At 44.3% G+C, this 20,723-nt stretch overlaps 1 protein-coding gene across 1 annotated transcript; it reads right to left on the bottom strand.

Annotated features, from left to right (window-relative positions):
• Window positions 1-7,925: 7,925 nt before the first annotated feature.
• On the bottom strand, window positions 7,926-9,476 carry LOC123155736 (ervatamin-B-like). Its single transcript, XM_044573879.1, has 2 exons — window positions 8,923-9,476; window positions 7,926-8,708 (listed from the first exon to the last, which is right to left on the bottom strand). Exons 1-2 carry the CDS (start codon window positions 9,461-9,463, stop codon window positions 8,101-8,103), a joined length of 1,149 nt encoding a protein of 382 aa, XP_044429814.1. The 5' UTR covers window positions 9,464-9,476; the 3' UTR covers window positions 7,926-8,100.
• Between the last annotated feature and the right edge of the window lie 11,247 nt (window positions 9,477-20,723).

The following is a 20,723-nucleotide window of genomic DNA, read 5'->3' as shown; positions in this document are numbered from 1 at the left end:
TCTCAATAAAAAATTTATTGGAAAACCGGTCCTGACAGAAAACCAGCCCACTAAGGGGTTGTGCGCCCCCTCACCCCTTCCCACATTGCTAGAGGAGGTGGGGGCGCCACCCTAGGGTTCCCACCTCTTTGGCTTGGGGGCCAAGTCTCCTAAGGGGGAAAACCCATTGTCGGTGTTAAAACCGGCGGATCTCGGGTAGGGGGTCCCGAACTGTGCGTCTAAGGAGGATGGTAACAGGAGACAGGGGACACGATGTTTACCCAGGTTCGGGCCCTCTCTATGGAGGTAATACCCTACTTCCTGCTTGATTGATATTGATGATATGGGTAGTACAAGAGTTGATCTACCACGAGATCGGAGAGGCTAAACCCTAGAAGCTAGCCTATGGTATGATTGTTGTATATTGTATATATGTCGACTAGCCTGGCCCTGGTTTATATAATGCACCAGAGGCCTAGGATAACAAGAGTCCTAGCCGAATACGCCGGTGGGGGAGGAGTCCTTGTCTTGATCACCAAGTCTTGTGGAATCTTCCTTGTATGCGGCACCTGTCCGGACTGGCCCATTTGTATGCGGCCCTGGGGTTCTCGGCCCAATCTAACCGATTGGGGGACGACGTGGTGAGTACCCCCTAGTCCAGGACATCGACAGTAGCCCCCTGAACCGATCTTCAAGTTAGGGACGCTCCTCGATTCTTCCGAACTGTTCTTCATCTTCGGTTGCCGGTCTAGAAAACTGGTTCAACAAATCTTCTCATCTTCAATCTTGAGGATCGCCGAAATGCATTCGGCGAGTTTATACGTCAGGTATCCGAGGAGCCCCTTTAAGTTTCCGGCCTTTATCAATGCCTTGTTATTTTTATGCCACACCTCGGGGTTGAAGTTGTTCCCGGGCGGCAGCGTCCTCTTGCGTCCGAGCTCCAACGCCGGACTGCATTCGAGGTATCTTTTGCAGCCGAGCACCAACGCCGGACCGCTTCCCAGCTCTAACGCCAGAATGTATCCGAGCTCCAACGCCGGACTGTATCCGAGCTCCAACGCTGGACTATGTGTCCGAGCTCCAACGCCGGACTATGTATCCGAGCTCCAACGCCGGACTGTATCCGAGCTCCAATGCCGGACTATGTGTCCGAGCTCCAAAGCCGGACTATGTATCCGAGGTGTCGTAAATCACCTTGGTTCAAAGAAGTTTGAAGGAGTTTAGCCGAGCTTAATGCCGGAAATGCCCTCCGAGCTTTATGCCGGACTGCTTCCGAGGTGGTGCACCACCCCGAATGTGGGCCGATTTTTGTCAATATTTTTGATTGGTGCAATTTATTCTCTGCCGAGATACATAGCCAGTAGCCCACAAGGTGTGTATCGGTCTAAAACCCGAGATGCACCTGAAGGATGACATAAGACCGCTGATCCCAGTAACCGCTGAGACTCAGGTTGATTTGCCAAATCGGCCTGAGGATCAAGTCCTAGCTCGGCAGAATACTTCGGGACGCAAAAAGCGGCGTGCTCAGGCCTCGAGACTCAGGTTGGGCGCGGCCGACCAACCTGAGGATCAAAATCTCCTCGGAAACTGTATTGCACTTAAGATTTTCTGCATAGAACAAGCAATGCAGTAGCCCCCGAGACACTGGTCGGGTGGCAACACCAGATCAGGGGATCAATGTGCCCCTTTAATATTTGTAAATAATAAGCCCGAAACCCAGTAGCCCCCGAGCCTTAATGCGGGCATGGGTGGCCGAATTAAGGATTGATATCCATAGTAAAATCACAAATTATGTGTAATGACTCTATGTATCCAAGTACTTTACGTCATTAATGCTCGGATCTGCATTGTACAAAACTTTGTTGACCGACCATCGGCTTCAACCTCCTCGGCCAGTAGCCGAGGAGTGTTTGTCCTACTTTATAAAGCCTTTATGAGGGCAAAGATTTATGACAAACAAGGCAATCTGGCCATACGGTTTTTATAAACAAAGGTACGCAGAGAGATATGTTATATTACTGTTTAACAGAAGAAATGTCTTCCAAAGAAAATAGTCCCGCTATCGGTTCCTTTCTTTGGGTTGTCATGCTAAGCATGATCATGAAACCTCAGCTCCAATGTAAGAGCAAAAGATCGAGGATTTAGTTTGGGAGGCCAGTTAATAGCCCCCGGTAGTGTTCGGCGACAGTTGAGGTCAAGCCGTAAACACTTCGGCCATTGTTATGATTGGCCCGTCATTTAACACCGTCATCGGATCGCTGACCAGTTTTACGCTTATTGTGATAGTCAGTTTTCGGCTTTCTCCACTGAGGTGCTTAACCATGTGAGCTGGAAGCACAATCGCAGTGGTTCTCCCTTTGCACACCTAGACGAACAAAGCGGAACGTAGGAGGCAAGCGCAGGAGCCGGGCAACCCAACCATTGACCGAAGACACAATTCGAAACCGATGCATATATAGCAATATCCGAGAATGTTTTTGCCAAATCTCTAAAGGAGTCCGGCGTTGCACTACGAGACTTGTGCTGAAAACACACAAATAGTTTAAAAGTGCCAAAAGCTTGACGTCCGAACAAGATCAAGTGTTCGGTGCCAATCCGAAAATTGGACTTTAGAAAAAAAAGTGCTTCTGCCGCGCTTTAACATGACACATCCTATCTCAAGACTTCAAGCGGGTCAGCCTACGGCTTCAGTCTCCCATCCCGAAGGCGGAGTACTTCTCATTAGGCCAGTTTAGAAAACTAAACTCTAGCGGTTTTGCGAGAGAAATTAGGCTCCCCGGCTAGTGACCGCACACTCGTGGCGAGAAAAGGAGTGATAAATAATAATAAAAACTCTGCAACGACTAAGAAGAAAAACACTTATTATAAACAGCTCAAATAAACATAAGAGCCCCCAAATGACTTGGGTAAAAGAATGATTGTATGTACCGAAGTACTTATATCATATCTATGTTCAACCGAAGTTTAAACGCGTCTTAACCGACCGTCGGCTTCTCCCTCTTCGATCAAGGACCGAAAAGTGTTATGTACTCCATCTGTCGAGAATATCGACGGTGTTTCCAATAACCAGGCAATCAGGTCATAAGGCTGTAACAGACAAAGCGCGCTCAGGGAACTTATGTTATATTACTGATAAAGTGTAAGAAGCATCTTCGAAGAAAATAGTACCCCCACCGATACCTTTCTTCGGTGCTCATTGTTAATATGAGACTTGTGCAATAGATTTTTTGTACTCATGAGTTCCGTTGTGTGTCGACCATTATTGAAAACAGTAAGAGCGCTAGCTTTCGGCTTCACCCAGTCTGAGGTCCGGCTCGGGTGACCCGATCGTGACAATCGCAGAGGTGCTCCCTTTACTCCCTAGCCGAACAATCGGGAACGTAGCGGTAAACACAGGAGCGAGGCAACCCAGCCTGCAAATCGCTTAAGTCAATATGGTGCATATTGTGGCATAATACACGAACAAGGAACGAAGCCATACAAGTATAATCATATGCAAGAGGAAAAGCTTCATGAAGGAAGCCCCGAATGAATTGGGTATTTGAATTTATGCGTCACAAACAAAGTTTGGACTTGGAAATTTTTTACAAGCAAAATTTTCCAAAAAAGTGTAATGCTTGGTCGAACCGAACACAAGTTAGAAATTAAAGCTTTGAGCATGAAAGCGACTTAGCTGGTTAATGTGTTCGGTATTGATGACGCGGTCCGAGCTTGATACGGGACAAGGTTCCATCCCCCAAGCCGGTCCCGAGGTGGCGGAGCGGAGAGCTCGACATGCCGAAGTGGTGACATAGCACGGTCAATGCAGACTGGCAGAGTGACGCCGAAGTCCCCGGATCATTTTCCTGTGCACAAAAAATGGTGCAAACCGGAGATAATAGTAATAATGATAATTAGAAAAAATCGTTGCATAATAAATAATTTATGCAAAGTGAGTAATAAAAGAAATATGGCCTGGCGCCGAAGTCAATGTCGATGCAGGTCATCGGCGTAATGCAATAAGGCGTGACAAAGCCTGGATTCACAGCTCGATCCGAGTTCCGGATGGGGCGTTCGCTGGACTATGTACGGAAACTGACCGAACCATCATGCGACCGTCGATAATGCGGCCACCATTTGATAGACCTGGTTTATTTGTTGTAACGGTTCGAAGAAAGGTTACTCCCAAAATTGGGACTCGATCCGCACACCCATTGCCTGATGGGTGATGAAGCGAAGGCATGACGATGCTGACAAAGGCTGGCTCTCCGAGGCAAAGCCCGTGGTCCAGCTAATGTGATGAAGCTGGTTGGCCGGTGACGCCGGAGTCTCCGGGGTAAGTTGATGAAGGGATGACGAAGCCCCCAGTCCAGGCGAGGAGACGGAGCAGGTCGGTGAGGAGATGTGTCAGCCGAGGTGTTGAAGTAGTTCGGCGTGATGGACACCAGCTTGAAGAAGCAATAGTGCGGCCCTACCGATGTAGGTCGTGACGTGGTCGATGCCGGCTTGATGAAGCGACCGTGCGGCGATGCCGGTATGCCCGCTCCGTGTAATCCGTGGGGCGGCGATGTTGGTGATGATTTATCCTTCGCGATGCCGGACTCTTGTTCGGCTTGCCGAGATGATGATCCGAAGAAGTTGAGCTCGGCTCAACAAAGTGACGACGTGTCTAGCGCAGGTCGGCAGCCGTGGAGCAATATTGCCGGGCTGGTTTGACACCAGCATGATGTTGAAAATCATGTTCAAAAGATTTTAAAGTTAGTGAGATGTGTTCTGGAACAAAACACAATACCCCGTACAGAACTTCCTTCAAAAAGGATGTCCGAAATCCCGTTCATAAAAAAGACGAACTCGGGTCGGATTCGTTTTCGCGCAGAAAACAGATCCGAAAAGTGATGCACTAATCGGAAGCTTCCCGGAGTTTGGACGGTCGGATCGAGCTCAAATTTTGAGGGGTGGTAGATATAGGAATTCCGCAGCCGATCAACGGTTGGATCTTCCAAAGGAAGTCCGAGCTAGAAGCTGGTCACCACGCCCTAAACTTGTCCGGATTCTCGTCCAGATTTAATACGGCTCCGATATAACGGAGATTGCCAGAGATTCCTCCATCGGAATTCGACGAAATTTTCCAGGATTGTTGTAGACTCAATTCCGCACAATTCCACCGAAACAATCATTAAAACGACACTTGAGGAGGCGGTGGCGGCGGACACAAGTCCGCTGTCGAGAAAAACAGTACGGTCGCCCGAGGGCAATGTTGACGTTGAGCCCCCGGGCTCCCTGGATGATTCCTCCATGATCTTGATAGAGACGGAGTTGATGTTGATGAAGGCCCTCATCCGAACATGACGATCGGAGGTAGGGCACAGTCCTTGGTCGAACCAAGGTGACCAGTCGAGCTGGTGACGAAGATGCCGAAGTCGCAGTTGATCTGCAAGCGAGCCATCGACCTTTTGCCGAACACACAGCAGAACTCTCAATAAAAGCACCAATGTCGGTGTCAAAACCGGCGGATCTCGGGTAGGGGGTCCCGAACTGTGCGTCTAAGGCGGATGGTAACAGGAGACAAGGGACACGATGTTTACCCAGGTTCGGGCCCTCTCTATGGAGGTAATACCCTACTTCCTGCTTGATTGATATTGATGATATGGGTAGTACAAGAGTTGATCTACCACGAGATCGGAGAGGCTAAACCCTAGAAGCTAGCCTATGGTATGATTGTTGTATATTATATATATGTCGACTAGCCTGGCCCTGGTTTATATAATGCACCAGAGACCTAGGATAACAAGGGTCCTAGCCGAATACGCTGGTGGGGGAGGAGTCCTTGTCTTGATCACCAAGTCTTGTGGAATCTTCCTTGTATGCGGCACCTGTCCGGACTGGCCCATGAGTATGCGGCCCTGGGGGTCCTCGGCCCAATCTAACCGATTGGGGGACGACATGGTGAGTACCCCCTAGTCCAGGACACCGTCACCCATCTAGGGTTTCCCTCTAGTGGCTACCGGCCCTAGATGGGATCCTCTAGGGGTGCCCCTTCTCCCCCTTTCCCTATATATATAGAAAGGTAGAGAGAGGGAAGCCACACTTTTTAGATACAGATCTACGCAACGATGATGCCTTCCTCTCTCTCCTAGTCCTCCTTCTCCGCTTGGCTTGGCGAAGCCCTGTCGAGATTTCTCCACCACCACCGCCACCACGCTATCGTGCTGCCGGAGGACTCAAGCTACTACTTCACCATCGCTCACTGGATAGAGGAGGCAAAGGCGTCATCAAGAGGCATGTGTGTTGAACGCGGAGGTGCCGTCTGTTCAGCACAAGATCGGAGTTCGCGGGACGGATCATGATTGGACCGCGAAGACGTTCGACTATATCAACCGCGTTTCTTCACGCTTTCACTTAGCGATCTACAAGGGTACGTAGATATAATCTCTCCTCTCGTAGATGGTCATCTCCTAGATTGATCTTGGTGAGCGTAGGAAATTTTTTGTTTCCCATGCAACGTTCCCCAATACGGTCTTCGATGGTGGGTTTCGCCGGATCCACGCGTGTGGATTGTTTTTTACTCTAGTAGTTTAGATTTTTAGGTTGTTCATCGTCTTTGCTTCGCGGGCGACGATGGCGGCGCTCAATAAAGTTTCTCCGGATCCTGCTCCGACCAAGCGATCGATTCTATGGTTATGGATGAATTTGGAAATCAGTCTGTTCAAGCAAGGTTGGCGTGGCGGCGGTGACATCCTCGTGGTGGACCTGTGTCCTCAGGCTCCGCCGTTGCACCGACGTTTGCTCCAGTGCCGACACGGAGCTTGGTAGATAGTCCAGGAGCAGACGCAGATTGTGGTCTGCATCGGCGGCATCTAGAAGATGGTGTATCGTGTGTTTGGTTCGTGGTTCATGGATGAAAGGTACGGTTTCTCCTCCGGCGTCTTAGTCATGTGGGGTGCCAGATCTAGAGTTCGATGGCATGTCCGGGGTGTTCCCCGGTCTGATTCATTCAACTGTAATGGTTTCGCTTTTGGTGAGCCACCTTGGAGGTCCGCAAAGTTGCATAAAGCGATGGATTCGCTTCGAGCTCAGGTGTGAAGGTGATTCATCATTTTTTTCCTTTGGTGGCTGCTATGGTGGTTCCAGAGGCAGGTGACGGACGTTGTTGTCAAGTTCAGACGTTTCTTTGGTCTTGATTGTAATTTTACTTCTTGGATGTTGTTACTTTGTGCAAAGGCTAGCGATTTGCTATCTTTTCAGTTTTGCAAGGTCTGTTTGTACAGGGCTTGTAATATGATCCTTATGATATAATATGACACGTGTTACCATGCAAAAAAAAAAGATGCAACATACGTACATACTAAGGATAACTGCAGTTTTTTTTTGTTTTTTGAGATAAAGCTCCCTTAAATCTAATCCATTATTTATGTCTTTTAAGTTACGGGTCCACCAAATCAACGATCAGATGTTTCTTTTCTTTTTGAGATGGAACATACGTATAAGCTAAGGATAGTTGAAGTTTTTTTTCTTTTTGGGACGTACATGCTAAGGATAGCTGAAGTCTTTTTTTAGATGGAGTGCCCTTAGATCTAATCCATTAATTACGCCTTTTAAGTTATGGATCCACCAAATCAACAACCAAATATTTTTAATTATTGTGGTAATTTCTAGCTTATTTATCACTTTTATGATTAACCCGTCATGCACTTTTTATATATAATAGATAGAAGATGCAAAGTATATATAATCAAAACCAAATGGTTATTGTTTTGTTGTTACTTAAACTGATGGCCGGATGTTTCTCATCATTGTGGGATTTTCTAGCATATTTTTATTTTTTCTTCCATATATATTGTGCTTTCGGTATATAGTAGATATATTCCATTTTATATCAGGCGATGCGAGTAGGTAGATGAACTAAACAAATGACACAACTTGTTGCACATGATGGCGTTAAAAATAAGTTAACAACTTGCCATTAAACCAAATTACAGAAATTTAAAATTTAGTACATACAGATCCTTATTTTCAAAACGGAGTACACACCTAGACCAAAAGTAGCACATGCAACCTACGTAGGCACTGTGCACCTGCAGGCCTGTATTACGAAGTTTGATAAATTGAAATGGATGGATCTGGATATAAAGCAAGCACGGCTTAATCAGTCGTTCTTCCACCTTTCATAAGGGGAAAAACTGGCTGCATCGCAATGCCACACTGCCCTGATGGATTCTTTGTTCCCCTCTTCATTTGCATGAAGCCTTTGTCACCCCATGTGCCCCCCCATGAATTCTTCACGATCCAGTACTTGGCCCCGTTTTGTTTCTGTTGCCCATAACCTACTACGGTGACAGCATGGTTGAGCTTACCATCACCACATGGCCCATTGTAGATGCCCAGCTTGAAGTGGTGGAAGTGCTTGCCATCTACCGAGATGGCAACGGCTACAGGACGGTTTGCCACGGCGTTCATCAGTGACACCTCGCTGTTGCTCTTGACTGCCCTCGAGCCAATAATTGTTGCCGCCGGCTTACGGTTCCTCATGCACTGACCTCTGGATGCCTTGTATCTGTAGGAAGCTGTGGTGGTGATCCCTCCATTCCTTTTGATCCACAGGAAAGCTCTGCTGGTCTGGCCACCATTGCAACCGCCATCAAGGGAGTCGCAGTCTACCAGCTGTTGCTCCGACAGGGAGACAATAGTCCCTCTCTTGATCTTGTGCAGTCCTTCAATTGTAGCCACCGTGGAGAATGCCCAGCAAGATCCTGCAGTTTTGTATCAATGGTTAGTGTAATCATTAAGCTATATAGTAAGTTGTGGCCGTCAATTGACATCGTGTACTCCCTCTGTCCCAAAATAAGTGTCTTGAGCTTAGTACAAATTTGTACTAGAGCTAGTACAAAGTTGAGACACTTATTTTAGGACGGAGGGAGTATATAGCTAGTGCAGAAAAAGATTAACAAGAGATGTTGTCTGTACCACATTGCCCTTGGTTTTTTACGGGGGTGACGGCACCTCTGTTCCTCCAGTCGATGCTCCTCGGCGCGCCGGCCGAGAAGTTGGCGTACACAGAATATGTGCCCGCAGGACCCATAGGCCCAGCATGGGTGGTGATAATCTGCTGGTCTTCCTCACCATCTTGCCCATGGTCACCCTCTGGAATCTGGCCGGTATAAAGCGCCATGAATTCTTCACTTGAAAGGTCGGTGAAGGGACCCTCCCCAAGCTCGTACGTGAGCCCAGAGGTGGCCGCCTGGGCATTCACGGCCTCTATAAACCTCATGTTGCTCCGGTATACCTCATACCGGCGAGCCTTCACATCGGCGGTGGAGTAGGATCTGTTCTGCACCGTCATCCACAAGTGGAAACGGTCCATCATCAGATCATGATGGTTGCCCAAGTGCTCATCATCGCTTGTCAGCAACGACTCCGAAGAGCAGCCGGCTAGCATCAGGCAGCTCATGACAAGGAGCACACAGAGCCCTAACCAAGAACATCTAGACGTGGAAAAAAGGGCCATTTGATTTTGATGGTAATGCTAATGCCTTGTTGTTGCTGATTGGATGCTTCTCATGCTCATCTTGGTTGCGTTGCTTTTATAGCCCAGAGCAGAGCTATATGCAACAAGTAGCATGACCGGCCCCCTCCAAAAAAGGAAAACAAGAAGTAACATGCATGATAGGCACGGGCTCGCCATAACAAAGTCATATGTGCAGTTAAGCCTATCTACGGATTCGATATATGCACGTCACATTGCTTACGTAAGACGCTTGTACGTCATGACAGCTCACGTAAAACAATGTTACGTCTGGCTTTAAATTAAAGAGGCTCCTAACGATCAATGATACAACCATGAAAGCATGCCACCGTGCAAAAGTAATGCTATACCTATGGCCCATGGTGAAAATCAATATTACGCGATACTTTAGCCTTTCCTCTGTAAGTTTAGGAATTTCCAGCGTACACTGAACGCACTCACCAAAATGGAGAAGAACACCCAGCCAACAAAAGGGAATGAATTCGACATACTAATGGCTAATCAACCCTATTGAAATATACTAACCTAATCAACCGGAAATGAAAAAAATATCTGAATTAATTTTATACATCTTAAAATCTTACATTATACCCATTCAGTCATGTAGTTGCATAGAAAATGTTGAAATATGCGATAATCAAAGCGACATGAGCTTAAGGAACAACAAAGGTTGACACAAGGCTAGGCTGGCCTGACACGCGAGATGACTTGGATGGAGGTTCTAGGAATCTCATTAATAATGTCTGGAATCCTAGGTGATATAGATCTCTCGCATACTAACTGCATGGACCCACTTGATGTACTTAGTAGTTGAAGGAATATAATCCAGGTATGGTATAACTAACATTTTTTATTATCCTGACATGTGAGACAAGTTGTCCATATACATACGGAGGTCAGCGGATTCCTCGGATCGGAGGTTAGAATATGAACCGACACGCTATGCAGCGTGTCTTTACACTAACTCAAGTTGAGAAGTTGGGTTTGATCAAGTTAAAATAATCATGCATGTGAGATGACAAAGAACTAACATGCATGTGAGACGACCTGCCTATATGCATGCAGGTCCTAATTTTGCCGATCGATCGACCGCCCATTTCAAAACTATACTAGTACACATTCATGTTCACTGAACATGATTGAGCTGGCGGTACCTCGGATAGAAGATCAGCACATAATCGACACGTTAGGTACCTTTTTTCATGTACATACTAACTCAACTTGACAAGCTATGTAGGTTTTAATGAGTAAGTCAATTACACTCATATTTAGGCATCGAATTTGTCTAACAAAGTTACTACCAGTAATTGTACCTACTAGTACTACAAGTACCTACAAGTACTACATGACTCCTACCAGTAATGAGATAGATCAAGACGCTTGATAGGACTTTCACAAAGCACATACCTTGATAAAGTTTTGAAGAAGTTCAAAATGAATCAGTTAAAGAAAGGGTTCTAGCCTGTTACAAGGTGTGAAGTTGAGTCAGACCCAATGCCCGACCACTACAGAAGATAGGCAGAAAATGAAAGTCATTCCCTATGCCTCAACCATAGGTTCTATCATATATGCTATGTTGTGTACCAGACCTGATGTGTGCCTTGCTATAAATTTAGCAGGGAGGTACCAAAGTAATCCAGGAGTGGATCACTGGACAGCGGTCAAGAACATCCTAAAGTACCTGAAAAGGACTAGGGATATGTTTCTCGTTTATGGAGATGACAAAGAGCTCGTCGTAAATGGTTACGTCGACGCAAGCTTTGACACTGGTCCGGATGACTCTAATTCACAAACCAGATACGTATTTATATTGAATGGTGGAGCTGTCAGTTGGTGCAGTCCCAAGCAGAGCGTCATGGCCGGATCTACATGTGAAGCAGAGTACATAGCTGCCTCGGAAGCAGCAAATGAAGGAGTCTGGATGAAGGAGTTCATATCCGATCTAGGTGTAATACCTAGTGCATCGGGTCCAATGAAAATCTTTTATGACAATACTGGAACAACTGCCTTGGCGAAGGAATCCAGATTTCACAAAAAGACCAAACACATCAAGAGACGCTTCAACTCCATCCGAGATCTAGTCAAGGAGGGAGACATAGAGATTTGTAAAATACATACGGATCTGAATGACCGTTGACTAAGCCTCTTCCACGAGCAAAACATGATCAGCACCAAGACTTCATGGGTGTTAGAATCATTACTTTGTAATCTAGATTATGGACTCTAGTGCAAGTGGGAGGCTGAAGGAAATATGCCCTAGAGGCAATAATAAAGTTGTTGTTTTATATTTCCTTATATCATGATAAATGTTTATTATTCATGCTAGAATTGTATCAACCGGTAACTTGATACATGTGTGGATACATAGACAAAACACCGTGTCCCTAGTATGCCTCTACTTGACTAGCTCGTTAATCAAAGATGGTTAAGTTTCCTAACCATAGATGTGTTTGTCATTTGATGAACGGGGTCACATCATTAGGAGAATGATGTGATGGACAAGACCCATAATGATCGTTCATTTTTATTGCTACTGCTTTCTTCATGTCAAATACATATTCCTCCGACTATGAGATTATGCAACTCCCGGATACCAGAGGAATGCCTTGTGTGCTATCAAACATCACAACGTAACTGGGTGATTATAAAGATGCTTTACAGGTATCTCCAAAGGTTTTTGTTGGGTTGGCATAGATCGAGATTAGGATTTGTCACTCTGAGTATCGGAGAGGTATCTCTGGGCCCTCTCGGTAGCACATCATAAGTAGCCTTGCAAGCAATGTGACTAATGAGTTAGTTGCGGAATGATGCATTACGGAATGAGTAAAGAGACTTGCCGGTAACGAGATTGAACTAGGTATGAAGATACCGACTATCGAATCTCAGGCAAGTAACATACCGATGACAAAGGGAATAACGTATGTTGTCATAACGGTTCGACCGATAAAGACCTTCTTAGAATATGTGGGAACCAATATGAGCATCAAGGTTCCGCTATTGGTTATTGACTGGAGAGGTTTGTCGGTCATGTCTACATAGTTCTCGAACCCATAGGGTCCGCACACTTAACGTTCGATGACGATTTGTATTATATGAGTTATGTGATTTGGTGACCGAATGTTGTTCGGAGTCCCAGATGAGATCACGGACATGACGAGGACTCTCAAAATGGTCGAGAGGTAAATATTAATATATTGGATGATAGTATTCGGACACCGGAAGTGTTCTAGAATGTATCAGGTACATATCAGAGTACCGGGGGGGGGGGGGGTTACCGGAACCCCCCTGGGGAAGATATGGGCCATACGGGCCATAGGAGGGAGGCACACCAGCCCACAAGGGGTGCCCCCAAGGGAAGGAGACTGAATAGGACTAGGAGGAGGGGCGGCGCCTCCCTCTTTCTTTCTCCCCCTCTCTCTTCCCCTCTTTCCCCATTCCAGTAAAAGGAAAGGGGGGCGAATCCAACTAGGAGCCCAAGTAGGATTCCTCCTACTTGGGTGCGCCTAGGGCTGGCTCCCTCCCCCTCCGTCCTTTATATACATGGGGAGGGGGCGCCTAGATCACACATCAATTGTTCCTAGCCGTGTGCGGCGCTCCCCTCCATAGTTTACGCCTCCGGTCATATTCTCGCAATGCTTAGGCGAAGCCCTGAGCGGATCACTTCACCATCACCGTCACCATGCCGCCGTGCTGACAGAACTCATATACTTCCTCGACCCTCTGCTGGATCAAGAGCTCGAGGGACATCATCGCGCTGAACGTGTGCAGAACTCGGAGGTGTCGTGCGTTTGGTACTTGATCGGTTGGAACGAGAAGAAGTTCGACTACATCAACCGTGTCAAGCAAATGCATTTCAGTGTACCAGGGTACATGGACACACTCTCCCCCTCTCATTGCTATGCAAGATCGTGCGTGAGCATAGGAATTTTTCTTAAAATTGCATGCTACGTTTCCCAACACAAACAGCCAGACACTTTACCTGGCAGGCAACAAAGAGCCCGAGGCCATGCCAGATCGAATCTTGGGGAGTATTTATGATTAATATTAATTTTTGGATTGTAGTATAGACAATTAATAGCTTATATTGGTGAATATTTATGATGGTGTCCCTTCTTTGTGTGCAATCACAAAATTGGAGTAATTTATGAGACAATATGTATGAGGGGTTGATTGACTTTGACATGTGGTTTATATAATTTTTAGATTCAAAGGGCATACCCACTATTTGAGGATTAGTGTAAATTCTTATTATGGTTATTTAGCTGAGTGTTGTTTCGATAGTGGCATGGTTGTTTGGCGTAGTTTTGCACTGAGGGTTCGCCCATCAGTGCTTCTATCACCGAACTATTTCTTTCGCACCAATTCTGGAGACTCATTTTATCCTATTTCCCTCTTCTTTTTTTCCCTTTTCCATTTTCTATTGTTTGTTTTTTATTTCTTTATTTTTTTTCCTTTCCCCCGTTATTACCCTTTTCATTAGTAAAAACACATTTGTCTTCATGTTTGTATGAGTATTTGTGAAAGAAAAACAACGGACATGTCTTAAAGCCTGGTGAATAATTTTTAAATACACATTGAACGAGTTTTTAAGCTGGTGAACATTTACTTAATACACGTTGAACATTACTTTAATACATGGTGAATATTTTTTCAGCCAGGTGAACATGTTTATTATTTTTGAACAAAAACCAAGTTATAATATATGGTGAATACTTTTTAAAACACGGTGGACATATTTAGTAGATGATGAACAATACATGCGGAGCATTTTTTTTATGATAGATGTGCAATTATTTAATCCTGGTGAACATTTTCTAATACATGGAGAGCATTTTTTTAAACTTGTCGTACTTTTTCAGTACACAATGAACATGCTTTTAAGCCTACCAAGATTCGTTAAAACATGGTGAACATTGTTTTAAAAACGGTGGACATTTTATTAGTACACGATAATCATTTTGAAATACACGTGATAACCCACAAGTATAGGGGATCGCAACAGTTTTCGAGGGTAGAGTATTCAACCCAAATCTATTGATTCGACACAAGGGGAGCCAAAGAATATTCTCAAGTATTAGCAGCTGAGTTGTCAATTCAACCACACCTGGAAACTTAGTATCTGCAGCAAAGTGTGTAGTAGCAAAGTAATATGATAGTGGTGGTAACGATAACAAAAGTAAAGACAGCAAAAGTAATGTTTTTGGTATTTTTGTAGTAATTGTAATAGTAGCAACGGAAAAATAAATAAGCGTAAACCAGTATATGGAAAACTCATAGGCACCGGATCAGTGATAGATAATTATGTCTGATGCGGTTCGTCATGTAACAGTCATAACATAGGGTGACACGGAACTAGCTCCAATTCATCAATGTAATGTAGGCATGTATTCCGAATATAGTCATACGTGCTTATGGAAAAGAACTTGCATGACATCTTTTGTCCTACCCTCCCGTGGCAGCGGGGTCCTATTGGAAACTAAGGGATATTAAGGCCTCCTTTTAATAGAGAACCGGAACAAAGCATTAGCACATAGTGAATACATGAACTCCTCAAACTATGGTCATCACCGGGAGTGGTCCCGATTATTGTCACTTTGGGGTTGTCGGATCATAACACATAATAGGTGACTATAGACTTGCAAGATAGGATCAAGAACACACATATATTCATGAAAACATAATAGGTTCAGATCTGAATTCATGGCACTCGGGCCCTAGTGACAAGCATTAAGCATAGCAAAGTCATAGCAACATCAATCTCAGAACATAGTGGATACTAGGGATCAAACCCTAACAAAACTAACTTGATTACATGATAAATCTCATCCAACCCAACACCATCCAGCAAGCCTACGATGGAATTACTCACGCACGGCGGTGAGCATCATGAAATTGGTGATGGAGGATGGTTGATGATGACGACGGCGGTGAATCCCCCTCTCCGGAGCCCCGAACGGACTCCAGATCAGCCCTCCCGAGAGAGATTAGGGCTTGGCGGCGGCTCCGTATCGTAAAACGCGATGATTTCTTCTCTCTGATTTTTTTCTCCCCGAAAGCCAATATATGGAGTTGGAGTTGGCGTCGGAGGGTGTCCAGGGGGCCCACGAGGTAGGGGGCGTGCCCAGGAGGGGAGTGCGCGCCCCCCACCCTCGTGGACAGGGTGTGGGCCCCCTGGTCTTCATCTTTGGCGAGGATTTTTTATTATTTATTCTAAGATATTCCGTGGAGTTTCAGGTCATACCGAGAACTTTTGTTTTCTGCACATAAAACAACCTCATGGCAATTCTGCTGAAAACAGCGTCAGTCCGGGTTAGTTCCATTCAAATCATACAAGTTAGAGTCCAAAACAAGGGAAAAAGTGTTTGGAAAAGTAGATACGACGGAGACGTATAAACTCCCCCAAGCTTAAATCGTTTCTTGTCCTCAAGCAATTCAGTTGACAAACTGAAAGAGAAAAAGAAAAACTTTTACAAACTCTGTTTGGTCTTGTTGTTGTACCTATGTCAAGCCAGCATTCATGTTTTCAGCAAATATCATAACTAACCACATTTGCAATAACTCCTAGGTCTCATGTTTACTCATATCAATAACAAGATCAGCTAGCAAGCCATAATAATAAATCTCGGATGACAACACTTTCTCACAATAATCATAATATGATATAACAAGATGGTATCTCGCTAGCCCTTTCTGAGACCGCAAAACATAAATGCATAGCACCTTTAAAGATCAAGGACTGACTAGACATTGTAATTCATGCTAAAAGAGATCCAATCATAGTCATACCCGATACAAATTAACAATAATGAATGCAAATGACAGTTGTGCTCTCCAGCTAGTGCTTTTAATAAGAGGGTGATGACTCAACATAAAAGTAAATAGATAGGCCCTTCGCAGAGGGAAGCAGGGATTTGTAGAGGTGCCAGAGCTCGGTTTTGAAATAGAGATAAATTATATTTTGAGCGGCATACTTTCATTGTCAACATAACAACTAAGAGATGACGATATCTTCCATGCTAAACAAATTATAGGCGGTTCCCAAACAGAATGGTAAAGTTTATACTCCCCCTCCTCCACAAGCATCAATCCATGGCTTGCTCGAAACAACGAGTGCCTCCAACATTCAACGGGTCCCAGTGGGAGTTTTGTTTGCAATTATTTTGATTTAGTTTGCATAAAGCATGGGACTGGGCATCCCGGTGACCAGCCATTTTCTCGTGAGTGAGGAGCGAAGTCCACTCCTCTTGAGAATAACCCGCCTAACACGGAAGATAAGGGCAGCCCTAGTTGATATATGAGCTATTCGAGCATGCAAAACAGAATGATTATTTGAAGGTTTAGAGTTTGGCACATACAAATTTACTTGGAACGGCAGGTAGATACCGCATATAGGAAGGTATAGTGGACTCATATGGAATAACTTTGGGGTTTAAAGGATTGGATGCACAAGCAGTATTCCCGCTTAGTATAAGTGAAGGCTACCAAAAGACTGGGAAGCGACCAACTAGAGAGCAACAATAGTCATGAACATGCATTAAAATTAATAAACATTGAATACAAGCATGAGTAGGATATAATCCACCATGAACATAAATATCGTGAAGGCTATGTTGATTTGTTTCAACTACATGCATGAACATGTGCCAAGTCAAGCCACTTAAATCATTCAAAGGAGGATACCACCCTATCATACCACATCATAATCATCTCAATAGCATGTTGGCACGCAAGGTAAACCATTATAACTCATAGCTAATCAAGCATGGCACAAGCAACTATGATCTCTAATTGTCATTGCAAACATGTTTATTCATAATCAGCTGAATCAAGAACGATGAACTCATCATATTTACAAAAACAAAAGAGGTCGAGTTCATACCAGCTTTTCCCATCTTAGTCAGTCCATCATATATCATCATAATTGCCTTTCACTTGCACGACCGAACGATGTGAATAAAAATAAGAGTGCACGTGCATTGGACTAAGCTGGAATCTGCGAGCATTCAATAAACAGGAGAAGACAAGGCAATATGTGCTCTTGGTTATATCAACAATGATGCATAATAGAGCCACTTCAACAATTTAATCATGGTCTTCTCCTACTGACCCCCCAAAAAAAGAAAAGAAATAAAAACTATTTACACGGGAAAGCTCCCAACAAGCAAAAGAAGAACGACAAATATTTTTTGAGTTTTCTTTTTAATTATTACTACTACAGCAGGAAAAATAAACTACTACTAATTTTTTTGGGTTTTCTTAAGGTTTATTAAACACACAAGAAGATAGCAGGAAAAAGGAAATAAACTAGCATGGATATTACAGTGAAAGAGTATGAGCACCGACATCTAGCAATGAGTGTGTGTGAACATTAATGTAATGTCGGTGAGAAATACGTACTCCCCCAAGCTTAGGCTTTTGGCCTAAGTTGGTCTATTGCCAGGGATAGCCTGGAGGATACCCGTAGGTGAAGCTGGGGTCGTACTGCGAAGAAGAATAGTTGGGATCATAATGTGATGAAGAGGACTCTGACTGCCACTGGCTGGCAACCGCCTCAGGATCCCAAGAATAAACAGACTGTCGTGGAGGCTCATCTTGTGGTTCCGGTTCCGGGGCGGGTGCAGGATTCCGATAGGCTTGAATGGCCGCCCACGGAACAATCTGCAGGCAAGTTAAACAAAGAGGGAGCAGGCAAAGTAATAGTCTCAGGGTGATGTTTATCAAAGTACAATTTATACTTGAGCTCCCCTTCACGACTCTTAACAAGAAAGTCATGCGCTAGCATACTCTTATAATCTAAATAAGCACGGGGCAACGTTGTTTCTTCTTTCTCCTCATGCCTAATAGGTATTTCAAAATATTCAGCTAGGCGTGAAGCATAAATGCCTCCAAAGATGGGGCCCTTAGTACGGTTTAGACTTAACCATCTAGCAACAATTCCACCCATACTAACAGAGTTATTGCGGTATAAACCATGGAACAAAATAATAATATCAGGAACACTATGGTTTCCACAGTTTCCGCGACCAATCAAGCAACGACTAGCAAATAAGGCAAAGTAGCGTAAAACAGGAAAATGTATGCTAGTAATTCTTGCATCAGAAACCTTCCTGGTTTCTCCCACAGTGATAGTGTTGATAAAAGCTTCCACTTCATTACGGTGTGGTTCATCTAAGGTAGGGTATTTTGCAAACCTCCCAAAATTCAGCTAATGGCATCTCCTTAACAACGTCATATAAATGAAACCCTACTGTTGGAGGTGATTTCTTAGGGAAAAAGTAGAAGTTCTGCACAAAAGTATTTGTGAGTAAGAGATACTGATGACGTTGGTCGTGGAGGAAGTCGGTGAGGCCGGCGTTCTCAATTAATAGATAGAAATCCTCATAAATCCCGGCTCTCCTCAAGAAGTCATCGGAGGGCCATTCACACAGCCGGACCTCCGCGGTACGAGGCAAATTAAATTTGGGCTGCTGCTCTTCTTCCTTTTGTTTTTCCTTCGAGCTTCAGCTCGACGAGCCCCTCAAAAGTCTCTTCATTATTTCTGAAATAATCTGAAATTTTTAGTAACTTCAAACAAAAGTGAAGCAACTTCAATAAAATTGACAGCAACTACTCCTAGCAGTGCCTAGAACCTATATCAAGCATTAGAACTACTTGGAACCATATAAATTTGACATGCAAGCTCAAGAACATGGTCACCTATGCAGCACAAATTTGCAAAGAATAAAGCACTAGAACAAAAATTAATTCGACCAATGGAGGAGTCACATACCAAGGAACAATCTCCCCAAGCAGTTTTGCGAGAGGTGCTTTGAGCAAGGAGATCGAAAATCACAACAAAAGTGGCTGGAACACGAGCTTGAGTTGGTTTTTCGGGTTTGTGTGAGGCAGAGGAAGAAGATGGGTGCAGGGATAAGTGGAGGAGGGCCGCCGTGGGCCCACGAGGCAGGGGGCGCGCCCAGGGGGGTAGGGCGCGCCCTCCGCCCTCGTGGCCAGGTGGCAGCTCCCCCGCGGTAATTTTTGCACAGTAAATCCTCAAATATTCCTGAAAAAATCATATTAAATTGGCATGGCATTCTGAGGACTTTTATCTTTGGGATATTTTTATATTGCACGGATAAATCAGGAAACAGACAGAAAAATACTATTTTACTTTATTTCTACTAAGTAACAGAAAATATAAAGAGGGTACACAAGGTTGTGCTTCTAGTTTCATCTATCTCATGCTCATCAAAAGGAATCCACTAAGAAGGTTGATCAGGTCTTGTTAACAAACTCATTCCGACAGACATGGAACCGGAGAAATTTCGAATAACACTATGTTACCTCAACGGGGATATGGACATCCCCAATAATAAGTATATCATATTTCTTCTTGACAATAGGGAGAGGAAATTCAAAACCTCCAAATATAATCGATGGAATTTTTCCAATAGAGTTGATACTATGAACTTGAGGTTGTTTCCTCGGAAAGTGTACCGTATGCTCATTACCATTAACATGAAAAGTGACATTGCCTTTGTTGCAATCAATAACAGTCCCTGCAGTATTAAGGAAAGGTCTTCCAAGAATAATAGACATACTATCGTCCTCGGGAATATCAAGAATAACAAAGTCCGTTAAAATAGTAACGTTTGCAACCACAACAGGCACATCCTCACAAATACCGACAGGTATAGCAGTTGATTTATCAGCCATTTGCAAAGATATTTTAGTAGGTGTCAACTTATTCAAGTCAAGTCTATGATATAAAGAGAGAGGCATAACACTAACACCGGCTCCAAGATCGCATAAAGCAGTTTTAACATAATTACTTTTAATGGAGCATGGTATAGTGGGTACTCCTGGATCTCCAAGTTTCTTTGGTATTCCACCCTTAAAAGTATAATTAGCAAGCATGGTGGAAATTTCATCTTCCGGTATCTTTCTTTTATTTGTAACAATATCTTTCATATATTTAGCATAAGGATTCATTTTCAGCATATCAGTCAATCGCATACGCAAAAAGATGGGTCTAATCATTTCAGCAAAGCGCTTAAAATCCTCATCATCCTTTTTCTTGGATGGTTTCGGAGGAAAAGGCATGGGTTTCTTAACCCATGGTTCCCTTTCTTTACCATGTTTCCTAGCAACGAAATCTCTTTTATCATAACGTTGATTCTTTGATTGTGGGTTATCAAGATCAACAGCAGGTTCAACTTCTACATCATTATCATTACTAGGTTGAGCATCATCATTAACATTT

The sequence above is a fragment of the Triticum aestivum genome, chromosome 7B, assembly GCF_018294505.1.
Source record: "Triticum aestivum cultivar Chinese Spring chromosome 7B, IWGSC CS RefSeq v2.1, whole genome shotgun sequence".
In the NCBI taxonomy this organism is placed as follows: Eukaryota; Viridiplantae; Streptophyta; class Magnoliopsida; order Poales; family Poaceae; genus Triticum; species Triticum aestivum.
The sequence above is the reverse complement of the archived record's forward strand: the minus strand, read 5'-3'. Positions and strand labels throughout refer to the sequence as shown.

What these genes read in the sequence shown, in the direction of transcription:
- LOC123155736 (XM_044573879.1), bottom strand. Translation starts at nt 9,463, where the DNA reads ATGGCCCTTTTTTCCACGTCTAGATGTTCTTGGTTAGGGCTCTGTGTG. An exon ending in AAAAAACCAAGGGCAATGTG is followed by an intron (nt 8,709 to 8,922) that starts GTACAGACAACA and finishes ACAAAACTGCAG; the next exon opens with GATCTTGCTGGGCATTCTCC.